Source organism: Schistocerca gregaria, chromosome 4 (assembly GCF_023897955.1).
Source record: "Schistocerca gregaria isolate iqSchGreg1 chromosome 4, iqSchGreg1.2, whole genome shotgun sequence".
In the NCBI taxonomy this organism is placed as follows: domain Eukaryota; kingdom Metazoa; phylum Arthropoda; class Insecta; order Orthoptera; family Acrididae; genus Schistocerca; species Schistocerca gregaria.
The window spans coordinates 762741552-762766636 of record NC_064923.1 but is presented as its reverse complement, the minus strand read 5'-3'; the positions used below and the strand labels follow the sequence as shown (position 1 = coordinate 762766636).

Here is a 25085-nt window from a genome sequence, read left to right as displayed (position 1 = left end):
CAAATGCCTACATGAAGAAATCAAGCAGCATAATGTCTGGTGAGCTTGGTGACCAGGCAATGGGGCCACTGTATCCCATCCAGCGATTAGGAAATTTCCTATCCAGGAACTTGCGAACAGCCATTGACCAATGCGGTGGAACTCCATCTTGTTGAAAAATGATGTTGGGTTGCAAGTCTTGTATCTGAGGGTACACAAACTGCTCCAATATGTCCAGATACTCTGACCCATTCACTATTTCTTCTGCAATGAAGAACAGTCCGACAATCCATCGTGGCAGATTAAAACTGTGTGCCCGACCGAGACTCGGACTCGGGACCTTTGCCTTTTGCGGGCAAGTGCTCTACCATCTGAGCTACTGAAGAACGACTGACGCCAGGTCCTCACAGCTTTATTTCTGCCAGTATCTCGTCTCCTACCTTCCAAACTTAACAGAAGCTCTCCTGCGAACCTTGCAGAACTAGCACTCCTGAAAGAAAGGATACCGGGTGTGAGTTGTGCTTCGGTAGCTCAGATGGTAGAGCACTTGCGCGTGAAAGGCAAAGGTCCCGAGTTTGAGTCTCGGTCGGGCACACAGTTTTAATCTGCCAGGAAGTTTCATATCAAAGCACCGCTGCAGAGTGAAAATCTCATTCTCGAAAAATCCCATCGTGTATTAGCCTGCACCAGATGATTAGTTTAGGGCTATCACAAACATGTTCAATGACAACTTGCGGATTTTGTAACCCCAAATCCAAACATTATGCCTATTAACCCTTCCTAATAGATGAAAGGCTGCCTCATCTGAGAATAAACATATTTCAAGGAAGCTGGCATCCATATCAATACGCTGCAGCATATCCGCAGCAAATTGTTGTTGGCGTGGTTTGTCATTCGGAGTCAGATGTTGCAGAATTTGCACTTTATAGGCACACATAAAGAGGATGCTGGTGAGCTACACCATTCAATGTTGATCGAGGTACATCAAGTTGCCTAGATGCTTGACGAATTTACTTACGTGGGCTTCTGAGAAACGTGTGTCTGATTTCCTCCACTGCCTCTTCTGAAACTCCGTAACATGCACCGGCAGAATGTTGCAGAACACTTTCTGTTGCCAGAAACGATAATTTCTTTGCACAGTAATCGGCGAATTTGTTTCTGCAAACCACACTACTGCTTGCACGTGCTGCTGTGGAGTCACTATTTTCACTTCATGCGACCATGCTGCACACTGGCGACAATATCTGGCACTTCTGATGTGGGAATATAAATTCTTTGAGATGCTCTACAATGTTGTGCATTTTTCATTGTCATATCTATTGCTTTTATCCTCTCCCAGGTCCTTGAAATCAGGGAGGTTTGAGTGGGACACCTTGTATTTCAGCAAATAGGGAAATGTTACAGTGAAAAAAGAAATGCTACACAACTGAATTATGTCTATGTCTATGTGATTACTCTGCTACTCACAATAAAGTGCCTGGCATACGGTTCAATGAACCACCTTCAAGCTCTCTATCTACCGTTCCACTAACTAACGGCACACGGGAGAAACAAGCACTTAAATTTTTCTGTGTGAGCCCCGATTTCTCTTATTTTACCACAATGGTCATTTCTCCCTATGTAGGTGGGTGCCAACAGAATGTTTTCGCAATCGGAGGAGAAACTGATGATTGAAATTTCATGAGAAGATCCCATAAAAAAAAACACCTTTGTTTTAATGATTGCCACTCCAATACACGTATCATGTCTGTGACACTATCTCCCCTATTTTGTGATAATACAAAAGGAGCTGCCCTTCTTTGTACATTTTCGATGCATCCGTCAGTCCCGCCTGATGCAGATCCCAAACCTCACAGCAATACTCCAGAATGGGGCGGACAAGCGTGGTGTAAGCAGTCTTTTTAGTAGACCTGCTGCACCTTCTAAGTGTTCTGCCAATGAATCGCAGTCTTTGTTTTGCTCTACCTACAATATTATCTACGTGATCGTTCCAATTTTGGTTATTTGTAATTGTAATTCCTAAGTATTTAGTTGTAAATAAAATAGAAAGAAACCTCCACATGGGAAAAATATATTAAAAACGAAGATTCCAAGACCCACCAAGCGGGAAAGTGCCGGCAGACAGGCACAATGAACAAAACACACAAACACACACACAGAACCTGAGCCCCCGCAACCGGCGGCCGCCCCGCCAGGAAAGAGGGAAGGAAAAGGAAAGATGAAAGGATGTGGGCCCCAAGGGAGTCACCATACATACACAGTGTCTGTGTATGTATGGATGGATGTGCGCGCGCGCGCGTGTGTGTGTGTGTGTGTGTGTGTGTGTGTGTGTGTGTGTGTGTGTGTGCGCGCGCGCGAGAGTGTATACCTATCCTATTTTCCCCCTAGGGTAGGTCTTTCCGCTCCCGGGATTGGGGTGGCTCCTTGCCCTCTCCCTTGGGGCCCACATCCTTCCCTCTTTCCTTTTCCTTCCCTCTTTCCTGGCGGGGCGGCCGCCGGTTGCGGGGCTCAGGTTCTGTGTGTGTGTGTGTGTGTGTGTGTGTGTGTGTGTGTGTGTGTTTGTTTTGTTCATTGTGCCTGTCTGCCGGCGCTTTCCCGCTTGGTGGGTCTTGGAATCTTCGTTTTTAATATGAGTATTTAGTTGAATTTACAGCCTTCGGATTTGTGTTACTTATCGCGTAATCAAAATTTAGCTGATTTCTGTTAGTACTCATGTGAATAACTTCAAACTTTTCCTTATTCAGGGTCAATTGCCATTTTTCACACGATACAGATATCTTATGTAAATCATTTTGCAAGTCATTTTGATCATTTGATGACTTTACAAGAAAAGACAGCATCATCTGCAAACAATCTAAGATGGCTACTCAGTTGTCTCCTATGTCGTTAATATAAATTAGGAACAATAGAGGAGCTACAACACTTGCTTGGGGAATGCCAGATATTACTTCTGTTTTACTCGATGACTTTCCGTCTATTACTACGAACTGACTTTTCTGACAGGAAATCATGAATCCAGTTGCACAACTGAGGCAATACTCCGTGGGCATGCAGTTTGGTTAGAATACGCTTGTGAGGAATGGTGTCGAAAGCCTTTTGGAAATCTAAAAATATGGAATCAATTTAACATCCCCTGTCGATAGCACTTATTACTTCATGAGTATAAAGAGCTAGTTGCGTTTCACAAGAAGAATATTTTCTGAAACTGCGCTGACTGTGTGTCAATAAATCTTTTTCTTCGAGGTACTTCATATGGTTGAATACAGTATATGTTCCAAAACCCTACTGCAAATCGACATTAGTTATATAGGTCTGTAATTCAGCTGATTACTCCTACTTCCCTTTTTGGGTATTGGTGTGACTTGAGCAATTTTCCAGTCTTTAAGTACAGATCTTCCTGTGAGCGAGTGGTTGTATGTAATTGCTAAATATAGAGCTATTTTATCAGCATACTTTGAGAGGAACCTGACTAGTATACAATCTGGACCGGAGGCCTTGTCTTTATTAAGTGTTGAAGCCGCTTCGTTACTCTGAGGATATCTACTCCTATGTTTCTCATATTGGCAGTTGTTTTTGATTGGAATTCAGGAATATTTACTTTGTCTTCTTTGGTGAAGGAGTTTCGGAAAACCGTGTTTAATAACTCTGCTTTAGTGGCACTGTCAACAGTGACTTCACCGTTGTTATCACACAGTGAAGGTATTGATTGCGTCTTGCCACTGGTGTGCTTTATGTATGGCCAGAATCTGTTTGGGTTTTCTGTCAGGTTTTGAGACAGAATTTCGTTGTCGAAATTATTAAAAGCATCTCGCTTTGAAGTACACGCCATATTTCGAACTTCTGTAAAACTTTGCCATTCTTGGGGATTTTGCGTTCTTTTAAATCTGGCATTGTTTTTTCGTTGCTTCTGCAATAACGATCTGACCCGTTTTGTGTACCATGGGGGATCAGTACCATCACTTATTAATTTATGTGGTATATATCTCTCAATTGCTGTCGATACTATCTCTTTGAAAACATTCCACAACTTTTCTACACTTACATGATCAGATCAGAAGGGGTTGAATATGTTAATAAACTCACAACACTCTTTATTAAACTTCGTTGATATTTTACCATAACCACTGGAACACACTATTGCTGTATATGGTGGAGATTACTTATGCTGTATAGGGAGGGTGTAATGGCCGATGTGAGACATTCCATGGCAGCACCAACAAACCCCAACATCTTTTCAAATTATGAAATGCTTGTAATAAAAGCTTGGAACTTTTCACACACTGTTACCGTGTAACATTTACTCTCAAAATTATCTGCTCCTCACCTCCGGTTCTACCAGTCTCCTCCTTCGCTATATGCCATATTGGCTTCACTTTATTACCTGGTGTGATTGTCAATCATTTTTGTAGACGTCAGTCCACTCTGAATCACTCTGAGGCAAAACAGTGTCCAGAAAAGATAAAGAATTCATTAATGCACAATGGATTTTTCATTGATTCACTTCAGTTCATATCTTTGAGGAATTCCCTGAAACAATCAATTTTTGGCTTACTGATTACTCTCCTGGACTCAGTATTAGTAGCTTACGTATCCTGGTCAGGATCAACATTTCATATAAGGAACTGATTGTCATGGTCTGAGAGGCCATTAACTACTGGTTTTGAAATAACAGTTTTGCTCATTTGACATTTTTGTAGAGACATTATCAATGACTGCTTCTGACAAATAAGCTACCCTAAAGTTTACAGCAGGAACTAAATGGAATGATAACACCTTCAACGAATCATTACTGGAAGAATTAAGAAAATCTACATTGAAATCAATGGCATCCACTACGTCTCTCTCTCTCTCTCTCTCTCTCTCTCTCTCTCTCTCTCTCTCTCTTACGCTTAAAAAGGCCCACAAAGCTTCAACACGATTTATGAACAGATTACAATTTTCTACAGTTGCTAAATGTACACTTACTATTACAAATGATTTGATATGAAATTCTAATGTCTGTGTTCTTAATGTATGATGAATGTGGCAACTGGTCTGAAACATTTCTGCTTTTAGAAATGAGATGCAAACTAAAGTCTTGCAATAATTACCATTTCTACACCAGTGGTCACAAGACATTTGGAGAGGCGGATAATATCAACTGAGTTTGTCAATTAAATCATCAATTCAAACAAGTAATTCATTCATTTTACTCCTCAGTGCTTGGATATATGATATATGACGAGAACATAGTACAGTGGAAATAAAATTTCTAGTGATTCCTAAAAATTTTCAGATAAACACTGTCTATACACTTCTTTCTCAGACAAAATGTTTTGTTCAATACTGACCACTCTCTAATCTTTGTTTCTTTCACACCTTCCTATAGTAAAAACAGGTGCTGCTCTGACGAACAACCACCATCTGTGTACCTACTAGAGAACAAGGTGACACTGATACTACCTTGCTATTGAGGAGTCAACTGATACATTAAGGCATAACACAGCCAATAGATGGCAAATGACTTAAGTTGTTGCATACATTGCAAGTGAAGATCTCAGGCTATGCAGTAAGACCACAGGTACCACCTCAATGAAAATAGACATAATATACCCGACGTTGATACATGTGTTCCCATAATTCTTCTGAACCATGCAGTTAAATATTCTGGTAATTACACAAAAACATATGATTTGGGACTAGATTCAACTGTATTACTCAAACATCACTGAAAACTAACAATCTTTATGACATTTCTTAGATGAATATCACACTCAGGCTTCACTATTTCAAGAAACTCTTAACATTTTACAATAAATTGAGATTTTGTGTTTAATTCATGGGATATCAATGAAAAAGGATCAACAGTGTTCAAAATAATTTACTACAGCTAACAACAACTGTGTATAAACACATTTTAGGTTGATATGGAGACTACCATAGGCACTAATAGCTTCAAACAAAATTGTTTAATACCTTGCTGTTTTGTTCCACATTTTCTGCTGAATAAGCTTTCTTTGTGCTTTAAAGAGTTCCCAGTCTTCCCGCAGCATCCTCTGCTTTGCCTTCAATGTTGCCTGCTCTTGGCTGGATAGGAAACAGATCAGCACAGCCATTAAATTTAAACTTAAATTGTAAAGTTATCCACAAATACAGTGCACACTTACGGCACAGTAATATTTACTTATCATTGGGCTCACTTTACATTAAGTAATACAGTAATTCTGTTACATTAACAATGCATAATAAATGTTAATGGCATCAACAATATCATCATACACAGACAGCAAGAACAGATGGGGAGGACACAGTGGATGTGAAAGAGAGCGGAGAAAGGGTGGATCAAAATGGGGTTGGGAAGAGCAGTCAGAAAGAGTGTGAGTGAGTCAAAGCAGGGAAGAGAGAACGGCGACGAGTAGGCTCAGTGAGGGGTTGGAGGGAGAAGGGCACAAGATGGTTAGGTGGCACGAGAGGGGATGGTGCAAGTGAGGAGACAGAGAAAGCTACGATGCGTGTGCAGGGCGCCAGGAGAGAGGGTGCAAGGTGGCAGAAACAGATTGCAGTGGGAGGTGATGGCTTGCAGGGAGACATGAGAGAGTGCAGGGCACCACGTGGATATGCGTGGGTCTGGAACTCAGCAGAGATGAGCACAGAGGAGTGTGTGGGGTGTGGGGAGGGCATGAGGAGAGTGTGCATGGGGAGTTGTGGGGTGAGATCGTGTGGTGGACAACCCCACATGGTGTGAAGGAAGTGGTCCAGAGGGCCACACATGTTGCAGTGAGGGGGCTGTGGTGCTGGGAGGGGAGCTGTGGTGCTAGGAGGAGGCTCTACTATACTTGGAGGTGAAAAGAGGAGAGCTGCAAGGCGTGAGAGGGGAGCAGCAAGGTATGAGAGGATGAGAGGGTGGTGGGGGGAGGCGGAGGCTGAGTCGCTCCAGTAGGGGAGGATTGCGCGAGGCCTGTGCGTTGTGCAAGAGGTGGGGGCAGTACCCATGTCACGTGACATGCAGGGGAAGCTGAGTGTGGTGCAGGAGAGGCTGAGCGGGGTGCACGGAAGGGACAAGATGGTGCAGGAGCCTTGAGGTGTGGGAGGCAGGCACAGTTTGTGTGTAGGGGACACCATAGTAGGATGGGTCGGATCAGATCACATGGCAGAGGAGAGGAGGAGGCGATCAGCGAGGGGTGGGGGGGGGGGGGGGTGGAGAGGGAGGGAGGGGCTGGGTGAAAGGGAACTAGAGTTTGGGAGATGGTAAATGTAGAGAGGCAAGAGGACAGTGATTGGGTGTATGGTGGAGGGTAAATGTAGAGGGGCAGGGGGATGGAGAAGGGAAGAGACGGGCCAGAGAAGGGGAGAGGTGGCAAGCAGAGGGGCTGAGGGAGAGACATAAAAAAGGGAGCGGCTGCAAGAAGGGGTAGGTGGATAAGGGAAAGGGCAAGTGTGAATAAGGGGGGGAAGGTGGACAAGTGGGGGAGAGGTGGTTTACACAAGTCGAGGACAGGTGACTGACAATCAGGGGGAAAGGTAGATAACAGAAGGAGAGTGGTGCAAGAGGCCATATGAAGGGGAACAATAGGAGATGAGAGTGAAGGGGGGGGGGGGGGGGGGAGAGGGGCAAAATGGAAGTAAGGGAGGTGGTAAGAGGAAGGAGGCTGAGAGGATGGATGAGAGGCAGATGGAAAAAGAGGGGCAGATCAATAGTAGGGGCCATACAGGAAGGAAGAAAGGGACAGCAAAAGAGAGAGTGCACATTGGAAGAAGGGTGATACATGGGAAAGGAGAGGGAGTCATGGAAAGGAACAGAGGGATCCTCAAAAAGAGAGAGTACACAAAGGAAGAGAGGTGATACATGGGAAGGGAGAAAGGGACATCAAGAGAGAATGTATATATTGAAAGAGGTAGGGGGCTTGGAAAGGTGCTGATGAGGCAGCAGTTAGATCCTTCAGTTAAGCAGTAGATTTCATAAACGTAGCAAGGTACACCATTTCACTTGTGAATTGACACAGATTCTCATAAGAAGCAACTTACTTTAAATTTCCTCTGTGCTCTTTAGTTTAAACTACTATATTTTATGCATGTTATATACATTTATCAGGCACAGTCCTGCATTTTATTAACAGTCTAGGGCACATTTTTGCCATATTTGGTATGGACAGGAAGTGCCATCAATGTGTCCAGATGCGGGATGAGATGGTGACCCTTTGCTCACAGCTCCAGATGGTGCCGGCTTCGATCATGGAGCTGGAGGCTGTTGCCAATGGGCATCACTGTGGGGTGGCAGGCCCAATGAGGTTCAGCACATACCACACATCCCCCAATTGGTCTACTACTGTGGGCTCCCCAGGTACTGCCTACACTGCGACTGACCACACACCCACAGTCGAGTAGGAGGTAATTCCGAGGTGTAGAGGCAGCAAAAGATTTTCCAGGGTCGATTGGAGGGCTTCCCCAGTTTGTCTGCGGAAAAGGTTTCACACGCTATCTGTGTCTGACAAAGATCCTGAGCCAGATGCAGTTGCTCGCACTATTGCCGTGGAATCCTCTCGGTCCAGATGGTCCGAGCATTCACAATTCACAGGTGAGATTACTGGTAGCTGGAGGGTTAGGCATGTAATGGGGGCCCTCGAAGATATGGGTGCCTAAACAGGGAAAGAAATCCCATGTGCACGCATACAGGGTGGAGTCATTCTAGACGTGGAACAGGTACTTCCAGAAGAGAACAGTATGCAGCCAACAGCATGTGATGTCCCATGTCAGTACTAACAATTTGTGCCATTTTGGACTGCAAGAGACTGTCTTTGGTTTTGGGCAGCTAGATGGAGTGGTGAAGACTGCCAGTCTTGCTTGCAAGATGAAGGTGGAGCTCACCATCTGCAGCATCATCATTGACAGAATTGACTGTGGTCCTTTGGTGGAGAGCCAATTGGAAGTTCTGAATCAGAGGCTCAGACAGTTCTGCGACTTATACACTACAACTCAGAGCTCCACTTAATGTAGGTCAGGGCCGACTACACACAGGATATGGCTACAAAGGAAGCGAGGGCTGTGTGGAGGGGATTGGACAGTTTTTTAAGTTAGAGAGTCTTGGAAAACTACAGGAATCGTGTCAAGCTAAAAGGGTGCAGGGCACACACAGGCCAGGAGTGGACTTAGCAACAATTGGTATTGTGTTTATAAACTTTTGTATCTGTGATGAGAAAAAATCATGGCTCCAAGTCCTAATAGAAATCAATGAAGCTCAAATCATTATAGGTATTGAAAGACTGCCAAAGCCGGAGATAAGTTCAGCTAAAACTTTTAAAAAGGACCTAAACATGTACAGAATGGGCAGATTAAATACAGTTGGTGGTGGAGAGTTTATTGCTGTCACAAGAAACTTACCTCGTAACAAAATTAAAGTACACAGCTCCTGTGAGTTGGTATGATAAGAGATTACACTGGACAACTGTAATAAATTAATAATTGGTTCCTTTCACAGACCCCCCGACCAACTCACATGATGCAGATCAAAGAAAACTTGAATTTAATTTCAAATAGGTACCTCACTCGTACAATTTTAGTTGGTGGAGTCTTCAATCTAACCTCAATATTTTGGCAAAAATGTGTGTTTGAAGCAGGTGGCAGGCATAAAACACGATACAAAATCATACTGAATGCTTTCTCAGAAAATTCTTTTGAACAATTAGTTCAGAAGCACAGGCAAAGTGCAAATGGTTGTAAAACATACTTGATCTCTTAGCAACAAAATACTTCTAAATGAAAAGGAAGCATCATACTGGGTGCAGGGATTAGTCACTGTAACAAGAGTGTATACTGAAACATCCACACTCACCTAAAATAAATGAAAAAAATATCCATTTAATAAAGTGAATAAAAGTTCACTTGATGCCTTCCTAAGTTGCAGTTTCCACTGCTTCCAAACTAACAGACTGGTGGCATTTGGTATATGCAAGGTGTTTCAGAAGTGATGGTCAATATTCACGGATATGACAGGACACATAATTCAAAAAAATAAAAAATAAAAAAAAATTACTGGACATTTTTCTCTTGTTTTGGTCCATACTACCACTGCCCAACATATGCAAAGCAAAGAGCTTGCAGTAGAAGAGATTTGCTTCATGGTATCGAAGGTCAAGAATTGCTCATACCTCTTATGGTACGCGTTTTAGAGCCCACGTTTACTTGACTTTTTTTGTTTCAAATGATCATCCCTGTCATATCCCTGAATATTGAACATCACTTCTGAAATGCCTATTTAGCAAATAAATTAATAACAGATGGAACTTATCACCCAAGATACAGAAAACAGATCAGAGCACTGTTGCAGCATCAACAAAAAAAAGCATGCCAAATTTAAAAGAAGGGAAATTCCTGAAGTTTGGTAAAGTTTATCAGAAGCTTGAAATTTAATGTGATCTTCAGTGTGAGGTGCTTTTAATAATTTGGACAATGAAACTCTGTCTTAAAATCTGGTTGTATGTAAAGTACACCAGTGCCAAACACAATCAATACCATCTCCAGTGGTGGGTTTGACTTTTTGATACAATCTATACGGTGGTGTAGGTTAAGGTACAAGGATTTACACCCTACAGCCGTTCACTCTGGTGGGCCCTCATTTGCCAGTAATCGCAAAAAAAAAAAAAAAAAAAAAAAAAAAAAAAAAAATCAGAATTTTGCGTAATGCTCCATGGCTCTAAAAATGTAACAATTTACAGACTGGTTCCATAGCATGATGGTTAAGGGACTAACTTCATGCGCAAAAGATTGTTGGTTCAAATCTCATTGGGTACATAGATTTGTTTCTTATTTTTAAATCTTTATCCAAATCACTTTGAGGATTATTTTTATTCAGTTAATTCGTTTAAATGTACTTTTTTCTATTCATTTGTCATGCCATATCTGTCATGGTGTGAAATACACCATTTGCTATCATTTTTCTTCCCATCAGTCATGTTCATGTGATTTTGATTACTGTTATATTTTAACACTGATTTAATTACTTCCATTTTGTCATCTGACGTTTTAATTCATCCATGTCACTGCATTCAATATTTCCATTTCTCATTTTGCTTGAATTTTCTTTTACTGATTGTCTCTTCATTCGTTTAGTTCGTAATCCATGTTGTTTTGTCCATTGTGCAACGAAAATTGATGTTTTAAATGTTTGCATAAAGATTGCCACCCAAAAAGATGTACATCTTGTAATGAAAAATACATTCCTGACACTACTGCACAGTCAATATAAACAGATTATTTAATCTATTGACTTTTGACCAACAGATCGGCATTTCAAAATGTTTAAATATTATCACAGATAAATAAAAGTAATTAAATTCACATGCACAAAGCTTCCAAGTGGAAAAAAGAATGGTAGTAAGAAAAAAATAAGAGCAACTGATGAAGTTAAAATGTTGATTAAAATAATGTTACAAAGAAATACAAATAAAATAAATAGCATGTACACCAACTAATTGATTAAAAATAATTATCAAAGTCATTCCCATAAAGATTTAAAATCAGAAAAAGATTTAAAATCAGAAAAAGATTTAAAATCAGAAAAAGATTTAAAATCAGAAAAAGTTGCACCTGATGTGATTTTAATAGACAATCCTTTGGATGTGTAGTTAGTATCTTAGCCATCAAGCTATGGAAGCAGTCTGTAAACTGTTGTTACTTTTTAAGCTATAGAGCATCACGTAAAATTCTGGGGGAGGGGGGGGGGGGGGATTTCATTAATTACTCACATGCAAGGGTCAATCAGCGTGAATGGTTGCAAGGTGTAATTCCTTGTACCTTAACCTACGTCATTATATTGATAGATTCAGAAAGTCAATCCCACCATTGAGGACACCTTCTTAGAAGTAAGGAGTGCTATTGACAAGGGATGTCAAATGGATTCCATACTTTTAGATTTCCAGAAGGCTTTTCACACTGTTCTGCACAAGTGACAATTAATGAAATTGTGTGCCTACACAGTATCCAGAGTATCGCATCAGTTGTGTAACTGGATTTGTGATTTCCTGTTAGAAAGGTTAACAGTTCACAGCAACTGATGAAAAGTCACTGAGGTAAGACAGAAGTAATATCTGCACCTCCCCAAGGGAGTGTTATAGCCCCTTTGGTGTTCCTGATCTACACAAACGATTTAGGATATAGGATACAAGCTGAGCAGTCATCTTAGATTGATTGCAGTTGATGCTCTCTCTCTCTCTCTCTCTCTCTCTCTCTCTCTAAGCTTGTAAAGTCTTTGGATGATCATAGACCCTCTGCTGTTCCTGACCTATATAAACAATTTAGGAGACAATTTGAGCAGTCCTCTTACATTGTCTGCAGTTGATGCTGTCATTTACCTTCTCTCTTTTTTTAAAGCTTGTACAGTCAGCAGATGATTACAATCAATTGCAATATTATTTATACAAGATATCTGTATGGTGCAAAAAGTGGCAACTGACTAAATGCTGCAAAGTGCAAAGTCACTCACAAGAGTACTCAAAGAAATCCACTAAATTTTGGTTACATGATAAAACACACAGATAATTTTATGGGTTCAGCGAACCAAAGATTATGATCTACTGGCAGAAAACTTACAATACACAAGAGAGACTGCCTACACTACACCTGGCTATCCTCTTCTGGAGTAAAAAGTCTGTTCAAAAAATTCCGGAACGTTCATAATTTCATGCCAATAGAGTGTTGGAGCGAAATGAGAATGGCATCCCTGCATCAAGTAGAACGTTGTCTCGCACAGTTTGCGAATTTCGAGATGGCAGAGTTAGAGGAGCAATGCATCTACATTAAATTTTGCGTTAAACTCCAGAAAACCTTTACAGACACACACCAAATGATGCAGGAAGCCTACAGTGGTGAGCACTTAATCCATATTCATTGTTACAAATGGTTCACACAGTTTAAAAATGACCTGACAGAAGTTAAAGATGAACCTCGTTCAGGACACCCTTCGGCACCCACCAATAGCGCTCATATCAGGAATGCCAATGAAATTGAGCCTGCCAACTGAAGATTGAGTGTCGAAGACATTGCAGAAGAATGTAACATTTCAGTTGGAACATATCATGAAATCCTGACACAGCTTCATGGACTGCATTGTGTTGATGCCAAACTCACTCCATGGTTCATGAGTCAAGACCAGAAAGGTCTTGCAATATATGAAGTGCTTTTGGACCGTACAAATGAGAACGAAATGTTCCTTAAGGGAATCATAACTGATGACGAGATGTATGTCTATGGTTGTGGTGTTGACACCAATGTTCAATCTTCACAATGGGTTGGCAAAGGTTCTCCAAGATCAAAAAAAGCTCATCAGGTCAGGTCAAATGTCAAAGCTACGTTAATAATCTTCATTGACTTTGAAAGATTAGTTCATCATGAATTCAAGCCACAGTGACAAACTATTACTTGAAGATACTATCAGGGCATATTGTGACACCTGCAAGAAAATGTGAGAAGGAAACGATGGCCTGAAATGTAGTGAGACAATTCATGGCTCTTGCATCATGATAACGCAGTCGCACATTTATCCCTGTACTGCCTCATACTCTGTACTCTCCAGACCTAGAACCTGTGGGCTTTTTTATCCCCAAAGTTGAAAAACCATTTGAAATGATGAAGATTTGCAGCAACAGACGAGATAAAAGAAAATTCTCAGATGGCACTTCGCACAATCCAGCAAGAAGCCTACCAAGACTGCTTCTGGAGTGGAAACTGTGTTTGGAGCAGTGTATCAATTCTGGAGGACAATGATCCAAAAGAGACCATGCACAATCAGGTCAAGGTAAGCGTAGAAAAATTTTCTGAATGAAGTTCCTGAATTTTCTGAACGTAGCTCATATTGCAGCATGGTATGAGATCAACGGATATGTTTGACGAAGGACTAGGGTGAAGTTCAAAGAAAGGCAGGCAGTTACATATTATCGTGTGATAGGGGGAGAGTGCCGCATATGCAATACGTAGGTTGGATTGACATTCAATATAATATAATGAGTCAGTAAATACATTTATGGTGCTTACCTATACAGGAAGAAACAATCCTAATAATAAAATAGACACTAGAGCTCACACGGTAAGGTAAGTGTCATCTTTTCTCGCGTGTTGTTTGAGACTGGGGGGAGAGAGGAGAGGCGGGGGAGAGATGGGGAAGAGGTGGGAGAGAGATGGGGAAGAGGCGGGAGAAAGAGGCGGGAGAGAGATGGGGAAGAGGCGGGAGAAAGAGGCGGGAGAGAGATGGGGAAGAGGCGGGAGAAAGAGGCGGGAGAGAGATGGGGAAGAGGCGGGGGAGAGATGGGGAAGAGGCGGGGGAGAGATGGGGAAGAGGCGGGGGAGAGATGGGGAAGAGGCGGGGGAGAGATGGGGAAGAGGCGGGGGAGAGATGGGGAAGAGGCGGGGGAGAGATGGGGAAGAGGCGGGGGAGAGATGGGGAAGAGGCGGGGGAGAGATGGGGAAGAGGCGGGGGAGAGATGGGGAAGAGGCGGGGGAGAGATGGGGAAGAGGCGGGGGAGAGATGGGGAAGAGGCGGGGGAGAGATGGGGAAGAGGCGGGGGAGAGATGGGGAAGAGGCGGGGGAGAGATGGGGAAGAGGCGGGGGAGAGATGGGGAAGAGGCGGGGGAGAGATGGGGAAGAGGCGGGGGAGAGATGGGGAAGAGGCGGGGGAGAGATGGGGAAGAGGCGGGGGAGAGATGGGGAAGAGGCGGGGGAGAGATGGGGAAGAGGCGGGGGAGAGATGGGGAAGAGGCGGGGGAGAGATGGGGAAGAGGCGGGGGAGAGATGGGGAAGAGGCGGGGGAGAGATGGGGAAGAGGCGGGGGAGAGATGGGGAAGAGGCGGGGGAGAGATGGGGAAGAGGCGGGGGAGAGATGGGGAAGAGGCGGGGGAGAGATGGGGAAGAGGCGGGGGAGAGATGGGGAAGAGGCGGGGGAAATAATGGAACACGAAGGAGAAGGAAAGGGAAGGAAACTTGTGAGAGACGGACATGGTGAGACTGTGGAATAAAGGGGGAGGGGTGAGAGCAAGAGGGGAGGGAGTACAAGAGAGAGGAACATAATTTTTTATTTTTGTATTACAAATATTACCCAAATTCCTTTTCATAGATCTTTGTCACATCTAGTGCATTTAACACAGGAAATGTTGGCAGTTTCTACTTACTTGTAAGCTTCAACCAATGTTTCTGTGTCCCTCCACATAGCTCCTATGAGGGTCATTTCATCATCAAAAGCAAGATAATGATGCACTAGATCTGAATACGCTTCGTTTTTTCCAGGTAACATGTTACGCAACTGTATAGCAAAAATAATAATGTCACTGAATCAATTTGCAAAATACTGTTTCTTCAGTCACAACACCATGGAATACATTAATTCCTCACCTGACCAATGTAAATAGGTAAATTGTCCTGGACAATAGGGTCTGTATACACTAGGCTCTGGTAGAGGTGCTTGTTTAGAACTTCCCAAGTCAAGCTGAATTTCTGCAAGTGTTCCTTTTCCAACTGTTGCAATATTGGACCCAATTGTTTGGCAGCATCACACAGTTTATCATACCCTTCCAACAGACCTGAAAAGTTTAAAGTTATTAAATGCATTTAAAAAATTACAAACAGTATTTCAAGAGCTAAAGAAAGAACAATAAGTACCTGTAATGAATATTTCTGCTAACTCTGGGGTTTGCTGTTCCCTATGAAGCAGTTCCAATTGCCTTACTTTGGCTTCTATAACAAATTCCTGCACCTGTGCTTCCAGTCTTTGGAACAACTGATGAGCATCACGTGTACACAACCTAAAAGGAATCTGAAGGTAATAATCTTGCATTTGAACTCAGTTTCACAGAAAGTCAGCACTGTACATTACCATCTTCACTTTAAAGAAACACTTTCTTTGTGAATAAATGTGCATTGAACACATTTTGAAACTACAGACAGCAGGTAGCAAGGACTCCTAAAATCTGAGATGCAAGACTTTAGCATAACACTGTAATGATACATTTAGAAGCCTGTCAGGACCTTACCACGAATGGATAGTTAGTTTGCTACATCAATTATCATATTTGTGGCGACTGTGATGCAAAATTTGTAAACTGTTTTACAAATATCACATTTTCCACAAATATATGACCATATAGTCATTATTCAACTACCTTTTATGCAACTAATAAGTATTGGCAATTACTGGAAATTTAATTATGACATCAGCTCATTTCATAGTTTCTTTGTCCTTGACCATGTGGCATGCTGCACAATATTTTGAAGGTAAGAAAGAACTATGTCTAACAACTCCTAATACAGAACTCCTAAAGACTGTCTGGAATGCATTTGTGCTATTTTAACACACAGCATGTGGGCTGGCAGCCCATGGGCTTGATCTGGCCTGTGATAGGTTTCAATCCAGCCTGTGGGAAAAGAAACTGAAAGAGAGAGGGATGTGCTCACATATTTTACAGTAACAACCAGTGCCTATGCAATCAGCCATCTGAAGTATTCTTCGACAAATACGTAAAAAACGCTTGCTTATAGTGTTTGCTGATATTAACTCACGAAATTTCAAATATTCGACTGAACTGCCTGTAACCAAAAGTCACAATGTTACTTCTAACTGTTTATTGACAGGAACTGACTATTTCAATGACATATTGTTTTCTTATATGCTTTCTTGATTAACTTTAATAAATAATTATTGTCCATTGTAGTGGTATTAAAACACAGCAACACGTAAATTGAATATACTTTCTAAAAAGCGTAACTGTGGCACAATCTGTTGGCAAAGGGTCACGGGAAAAGGATGCTACTCATATCAGTCACAGATGCTATAGTTTTCAGTTTATGTGCTAGGAGCGGTGATTTCACATCATGTGACATGACGAAGTAGCCCACAAACTTCAGAAAGCATGTGAGCAGGCCCACATTTTATCAAAGGTTGTCCATGCTTGCTCTAGACAGTTTGTACTTCCTCTCTGAACAACCAGATTGCTGGAATGCATTAACAAAATAGTTGCTTCCCTACTTTACCTCAATCCAAGCCATCAGAAGGCAGTTTAGTTTATTATTAGCTTCAGTAAACTAGCTACTCTTTTGTACCTTGAACTGAATGTGTGTCATACTTCTCAGCTTAACGTCTACATCGTCATTGCAGCAACAATAACACCAAAACTTCTGAAAATAATTCTTTCAAAAATAATAAATAATAAAATCAGAGAACTCCTATGCTAAGTATTACAAAATTATCTTACTTGTGAACTAAGGCTTTCATTTTAGCTTCAGTTTCTGATGATGTCTGTGTCACGTTTCCCTCCATAACCATACGATACACCATTCGAATATGCTGACGCAACTCCAACCAATGGGATTGCAGGCGCCGCATGTCTTCCAACTGATCTGCTGCTTGTTCTCTGCAAAAGTAGTACATATTTACATAGATATAACAATGGGCTTGGAAAATTTTTTTGTCACAATCTTCCAACATTTTTTTTGCGGTTTTGTTCTTTTAACGGCAAACTTATATAAGATGATATGAAGCAGGTTGCTTTAAAATATGGCAGTGCGGAAGACTTTATTACTACTTGTGGGAAAAAAACTTAGACTTTGAAATTGATAACTTTGAAAGGGTCAAAGATCTATCTATATAAATAAATAAATAAAATGGGATTGCCAAAATTTCCCCACCACATGTTCACTTTGAACCATGTCATCAAGATGGTGGATATCCCTACTTAAAGCTTACGCAGTATGGTGACCATGATGTCACACACTACACAACAAACATGTAAAAACTATTTAATTGCAGAAATAATAAGAAACTAATGAGACAAGAACAGAGATTATGGTTCTTGGGTAGGGACATGCTGGGGTGAGAAAGGGGGGGGGAGGGGGGTGAATAGCATCTGAATAATCATTTGACCACCAAAATAACAACACACTTCACAATACCCACCATTATCAACAATTAAACATTAATTTCAACTACCAGCACAAATCACAAAATCATACACAACTACTACAACACAAATTTTCATGCACACACACACACACACACACACACTACAAAACCAAAATAACCCTTGTTGTTGTTGTTGTTGTGGTCTTCAGTCCTGAGACTGGTTTGATGCAGCTCTCCATGCTACTCTATCCTGTGCAAGCTTCTTCATCTCCCAGTACCTACTGCAACCTACATCCTTCTGAATCTGCTTAGTGTACTCATCTCTCGGTCTCCCTCTACGATTTTTACCCTCCACACTGCCCTCCAATGCTAAATTTGTGATCCCTTGATGCCTCAAAACATGTCCTACCAACCGATCCCTTCTTCTAGTCAAGTTGTGCCACAAACTTCTCTTCTCCCCAATCCTATTCAATACCTCCTCATTAGTTACGTGATCTATCCACCTTATCTTCAGCATTCTTCTGTAGCACCACATTTCGAAAGCTTCTATTCTCTTCTTGTCCAAACTAGTTATCGTCCCATGTTTCACTTCCATACATGGCTACACTCCAATCAAATACTTTCAGAAACAACTTCCTGATACATAAATCTATATTCGATGTTAACAAATTTCTCTTCTTCAGAAACGCTTTCCTGGCCATTGCCAGTCTACATTTTATATCCTCTCTACTTCGACCATCATCAGTTATTTTGCTCCACAAATAGCAATATTCCTCTACTACTTTAAGTGTCTCATTTCCTAATCTTATTTCCTCAGCATCACCCGATTTAATTTGACTACATTCCATTATCCTCGTTTTGCTTTTGTTGATGTTCATCTTATATCCTCCTGTCTAGAAACTGTCCATTCCGTTCAACTGCTCTTCCAAGTCCTTTGCCGTCTCTAACAGAATTACAATGTCATCGGAAACCTCAAAGTTTTTACTTCTTCTCCATGAATTTTAATACCTACTCCAAATTTTTCTTTTGTTTCCTTTACTGCTTGCTCAATATACAGATTGAATAACATACGGGGGGGGGGGGGGAGCTACAACCCTGTCTCACTCCTTTCCCAACCACTGCTTCCCTTTCATGCCCCTCGACTCTTATTACTGCCATCTGGTTTCTGTACAAATTGTAAATAGCCTTTCGCTCCCTGTATTTTACCCCTGCCACCTTTAGAATTTGAAAAAGAGTATTCCAGTCAACATTGTCAAAAGCTTTCTCTAAGTCTACAAACCCTAGAAACGTAGGTTTGGCTTTTCTTAATCTTTCTTCTAAGATAAGTCATAAGGTCAGTATTGCCTCACGTGTTCCAACATTTCGACGGAATCCAAACTGATCCTCCCCGAGGTCCGCATCTACCAGTTTTTCCATTCGTCTGTAAAGAATTCGCGTTAGTATTTTGCAGCTGTGACTTATTAAACTGATAGTTCGGTAATTTTCACATCTGTCAGCACCTGCTTTCTTTGGGATTGGAATTATTACATTCTTCTTGAAGTCTGAGGGTATTTAGCCTGTCTCATACATCTTGCTCACCAGCTGGTAGAGTTTTGTCATGACTGGCTCTCCCAAGGCCGTCAGTAGTTCTAATGGAATGTTGTCTACTCCGGGGGCCTTGTTTCAACTCAGGTCTTTCAGAGCTCTGTCAAACTCTTCACGCAGTATCGAATCACCAATTTCGTCTTCATCTACATCCTCTTCCATTTCCATAATATTGTCCTCAAGTACATCACCCTTGTATAAACCTTCTATATACTCCTTCCACCTTTCTGCCCTCCCTTCTTTGCTTAGAACTGGGTTGCCATCTGAGCTCTTGATATTCATACACGTGGTTCTCTTCTCTCCAAAGGTCTCTCTAATTTTCCTGTAGGCAGTATCTATCTTACCCCTAGTGAGATAAGCCTCTACAGCCTTACATTTGTCCTCTAGCCATCCCTGTTTAGCCATTTTGCACTTCCTGTCGATCTCATTTTTGAGACGTTTGTATTCCTTTTTGCCTGCTTCATTTACTGCATTTTTATATTTTCTCCTTTCATCAATTAAATTCAATATTTCTTCTGTTACCCAAGGATTTCTAGCAGCCCTCGTCTTTTTACCTACTTTATCCTCTGCTGCCTTCACTACTTCATCCCTCAGAGCTACCCATTCTTCTTCTACTGTATTTCTTTCCCCTATTCCTGTCAATTGTTCCCTTATGCTCTCCCTGAAACTCTGTACAACCTCTGGTTCTTTCAGTTTATCCAGGTCCCATCTCCTTAATTTCCCACATTTTTGCAGTTTCTTCAGTTTTAATCTACAGGTCATAACCAATAGATTGTGGTCAGAGTCCACATCTGCCCCTGGAAATGTCTTACAACTTAAAACCTGGTTCCTAAACCTCTGTCTTACCATTACATAATCTATCTGATACCTTTTAGTATCTCCAGGGTTCTTCCACGTATACAACCTTCTTTCATGATTCTTAAACCAAGTGTTACCTATGACTAAGTTGTGCTCTGTACAAAGTTCTACTAGGCGGCTTCCTCTTTCATTTCTTAGCCCCAATCCATATTCACCTACTATGTTTCCTTCTCTCCCTTTTCCTACACTCGAATTCCAGTCACCCATTACTATTAAATTTTCGTCTCCCTTCACTATCTGAATAATTTCTTTTATTTCATCGTACATTTCTTCAATTTCTTCATCATCTGCAGAGCTAGTTGGCATACAAACTTGTACTACCGTAGTAGGTGTGGGCTTCGTATCTATCTTGGCCACAATAATGCGTTCACTATGCTGTTTGTAGTAGCTTACCCGCATTCCTATTTTCCTATTCATTATTAAACCTACTCCTGCATTACCCCTATTTGATTTTGTGTTTATAACCCTGTAATCACCTGACCAGAAGTCTTGTTCCTCCTGCCACCGAACTTCACTAATTCCCACTATATCTAACTTTAACCTATCCATTTCCCTTTTTAAATTTTCTAACCTACCTGCCCGATTAAGGGATCTGACATTCCACGCTCCGATCCGTAGAACGCCAGTTTTCTTTCTCCTTATAACGACATCCTCCTGAGTAGTCCCCGCCCGGAGATCCGAATGGGGGACTATTTTACCTCCGGAATATTTTACCCAAGAGGATGCCATCATCATTTAATCATACAGTAAAGCTGCATGTCCTCGGGAAAAATTACGGCTGTAGTTTCCCCTTGCTTTCAGCCGTTCGCAGTACCAGCACAGCAACGCCGTTTTGGTTAATGTTGCAAGGCCAGATCAGTCAATCATCCAGACTGTTGCCCCTGCAACTACTGAAAAGGCTGCTGCCCCTCTTCAGGAACCACACGTTTGTCTGGCCTCTCAACAGATACCCCTCCGTTGTGGTTGCACCTATGGTACGGCCATCTGTATCGCTGAGGCACGTAAGCCTCCCCACCAGCGGCAAGGTCCATGGTTCATGGTTACAAACACCCATATCTCTCTAACACTACTCCCCTGCAAAACACCAACCCCCAATACCAATCCCCAACACCATACCCACATCAAAATATAAATAAATAATTTTTAACCTCTGCCGTATGGTACACCATCAAATGTCGATAATCCCTGGTACCTAATTCTCTGTATGAAGTAAATGAATCAGAAAAGCCCGTTTTGTACTCCTCCTCACGACCCTAAAAATCACATCAGAATTCTCACCCCCCAGAAACAACTGTCCCTCAACACCCTCAGAATGATCACTGCTCTCATTATTAGCCTTCCCAAACACAGATTTGTCCATTTTTACAACTATCCATTACCCCTGCACCCCCACCCCCAAAGCCAAGTCAACCGAAACTCCAGGGAGGGGGAAGGAGATACACTAACACACTAATCATTGAAATCCATCTCATGAAAACAAAAACAAATAGACAAACAAGCACACAAATACCAATAATAAGTTGACCAAACAATATCCCATATGGCCATCCTAGAATTCTTGGAACAGGACCCCTCTTAATGTTGTTGTTGTCTTCAGTCCTGAGACTGGTTTGATGCAGCTCTCCATGCTACTCTATCCTGTGCAAGCTTCATCTCCCAGTACCTACTGCAACCTACATCCTTCTGAATCTGCTTAGTGTACTCATCTCTCGGTCTCCCTCTACAATTTTTACCCTCCACACTGCCCTCCAATGCTAAATTTGTGATCCCTTGATGCCTCAAAACATGTCCTACCAACCGATCCCTTCTTCTAGTCAAGTTGTGCCACAAACTTCTCTTCTCCCCAATCCTATTCAATACCTCCTCATTAGTTACGTGCTCTATCCACCTTATCTTCAGTATTCTTCTGTAGCACCACATTTCGAAAGCTTCTATTCTCTTCTTGTCCAAACTAGTTATCGTCCATGTTTCACTTCCATACATGGCTACACTCCAAACAAATACTTTCAGAAACGACTTCCTGATACATAAATCGATATTCGATGTTAACAAATTTCTCTTCTTCAGAAACGCTTTCCTTGCCATTGCCAGTCTACATTTTATATCCTCTCTACTTCGACCATCATCAGTTATTTTACTTCCTAAATAGCAAAACTCCTTTACTACTTTAAGTGTCTCATTTCCTAATCTAATTCCCTCAGCATCACCCGATTTAATTTGACTACATTCCATTATTCTCGTTTTGCTTTTGTTAATGTTCATCTTATATCCTCCTTTCAAGACACTGTCCATTCCATTCAACTGCTCTTCCAAGTCCTTTGCCGTCTCTGACAGAATTACAATGTCATCGGCGAACCTCAAAGTTTTTACTTCGTCTCCATGAATTTTAATACCAACTCCAAATTTTTCTTTCGTTTCCTTTACTGCTTGCTCAATATACAGATTGAATAACATCGGGGAGAGGCTACAACCCTGTCTCACTCCTTTCCCAACCACTGCTTCCCTTTCATGCCCCTCGACTCTTATTACTGCCATCTGGTTTCTGTACAAATTATAAATAGCCTTTCGCTCCCTGTATTTTACCCCTGCCACCTTTAGAATTTGAAAAAGAGTATTCCAGTCAACATTGTCAAAAGCTTTCTCTAAGTCTACAAATGCTAGAAACGTAGGTTTGCCTTTTCTTAATCTTTCTTCTAAGATAAGTCGTAAGGTCAGTATTGCCTCACGTGTTCCAACATTTCTACGGAATCCAAACTGATCCTCCCCGAGGTCTGCATCTACCAGTTTTTCCATTCGTCTGTAAAGAATTCGCGTTAGTATTTTGCAGCCGTGGCTTATTAAACTGATAGTTCGGTAATTTTCACATCTGTCAGCACCTGCTTTCTTTGGAATTGGAATTATTATATTCTTATTGAAGTCTGAGGGTATTTCGCCTGTCTCATACATCTTGCTTACCAGCTGGTAGAGTTTTGTCATGACTGGCTCTCCCAAGGCCATCAGTAGTTCTAATGGAATGTTGTCTACTCCGGGCGCCTTGTTTCGACTCAGGTCTTTCAGTGCTCTGTCAAACTCTTCACGCAGTATCGTATCTCCCATTTCATCTTCATCTACATCCTCTTCCATTTCCATAATATTGTCCTCAAGTACATCGCCCTTGTGTAAACCTTCTATATACGCCTTCCACCTTTCTGCCTTCCCTTCTTTGCTTAGAACTGGGTTGCCATCTGAGCTCTTGAGATTCATACACGTGGTTCTCTTCTCTCCAAAGGTCTCTTTAATTTTCCTGTAGGCAGTATCTATCTTACCCCTAGTGAGATAAGCTTCTACATCCTTACATTTGTCCTCTAACCATCTCTGCTTAGCCATTTTGCACTTCCTGTCGATGTCATTTTTGAGACGTTTGTATTCCTTTTTCCCTGCTTCATTTACTGCAATTTTATATTTTCTCCTTTCATCAATTAAATTCAATATTTCTTCTGTCTTTTTACCTACTTTATCCTCTTCTGCCTTCACTACTTCATCCCTCAGAGCTACCCATTCTTCTTCTACTGTGTTTCTTTCCCCCATTCCTGTCAATTGTTCCCTTATTCTCTCCTTGAAACTCTGTACAACCTCTGGTTCTTTCAGCTTATCCAGATTCCATGTCCTTAAATTCCCACCTTTTTGCAGTTTCTTCAGTTTTAACCTACAGGTCATAACCAATAGATTGTGGTCAGAGTCCACATCTGCTCCTGGAAATGTCCTACAATTTAAAACCTGATTCCTAAATCTCTGACTTACCATTATATAATCTATTTGATACCTTTTAGTATCTCCAGGATTTTTCCATGTATACAACCTTCTTTTATGATTCTTGAACCAAGTGTTAGCTATGATTAAGTTATGCTCTGTGCAAAATTCTACCAGACGGCTTCCTCTTTCATTTCTTAGCCCCAATCCATAATCACCTACTATGTTTCCTTCTCTCCCTTTTCCTACTGACGAATTCCAGTCACCCATGACTATTAAATTTTCATCTCCCTTCACTACCTGAATAATTTCTTTTATCTCATCATACATTTCATCAATTTCTTCATTATCTGCAGAGCTAGTTGGCATATAAACTTGTACTACTGTAGTAGGCATGGACTTTGTGTCTATTTTGGCCACAATAATGTGTTCACTATGCTGTTTGTAGTAGCTTACCCGCACTCCTATTTTTTATTCATTATTAAACCTACTTCTGCATTACCCCTATTTGATTTTGTGTTTATAACCCTGTAGTCACCTGACCAGAAGTCTTGTTCCTCCTGCCACCGAACTTCACTAATTCCCACTATATCTAACTTTAACCTATCCATTTCCCTTTTTAAATTTTCTAACCTACCTGCCCGATTAAGGGATCTGACATTCCACGCTCCGATCCGTAGAACGCCAGTTTTCTTTTTCGTGATAACGACGTCCTCTTGAGTAGTCCCTGCCCAGAGATCCAAATGGGGGACTATTTTACCTCCGGAATATTTTACCCAAGAGGATGCCATCATCATTTAATCATACAGTAAAGCTGCATGTCCTCGGGAAAAATTACGGCTGTAGTTTCCCCTTGCTTTCAGCCGTTCGCAGTACCAGCACAGCAAGGCTGTTTTGGTTAATGTTGCAAGGCCAGATCAGTCAATCATCCACACTGTTGCCCCTGCAACTACTGAAAAAGCATCTGCCCCTCTTCAGGAATCATATGTTTGTCTGGCCTCTCAACAGATACCCCTTCGTTGTGGTTGCACCTATGGTACGGCCATCTGTATCGCTGAGGCACGTAAGCCTCCCCAC

At 41.7% G+C, this 25085-nt stretch overlaps 1 protein-coding gene across 3 annotated transcripts in view; it reads right to left on the bottom strand.

The window, feature by feature from the left end:
• Positions 1-25085, bottom strand: part of LOC126365827 (protein FAM193A-like) — a 234689-nt gene that overhangs the window by 192309 nt on the left and 17295 nt on the right. For all 3 annotated transcript variants that reach the window (XM_050008450.1, XM_050008451.1, XM_050008453.1), the window contains exons 3-7: positions 17191-17349; positions 15602-15744; positions 15335-15522; positions 15115-15245; positions 5935-6045 (exon numbers count right to left, since the gene is read on the bottom strand). In XM_050008450.1, coding sequence (XP_049864407.1) covers positions 5935-6045; positions 15115-15245; positions 15335-15522; positions 15602-15744; positions 17191-17349 — 732 coding nt within the window. The remainder of the gene's footprint in view (positions 1-5934; positions 6046-15114; positions 15246-15334; positions 15523-15601; positions 15745-17190; positions 17350-25085) is intronic.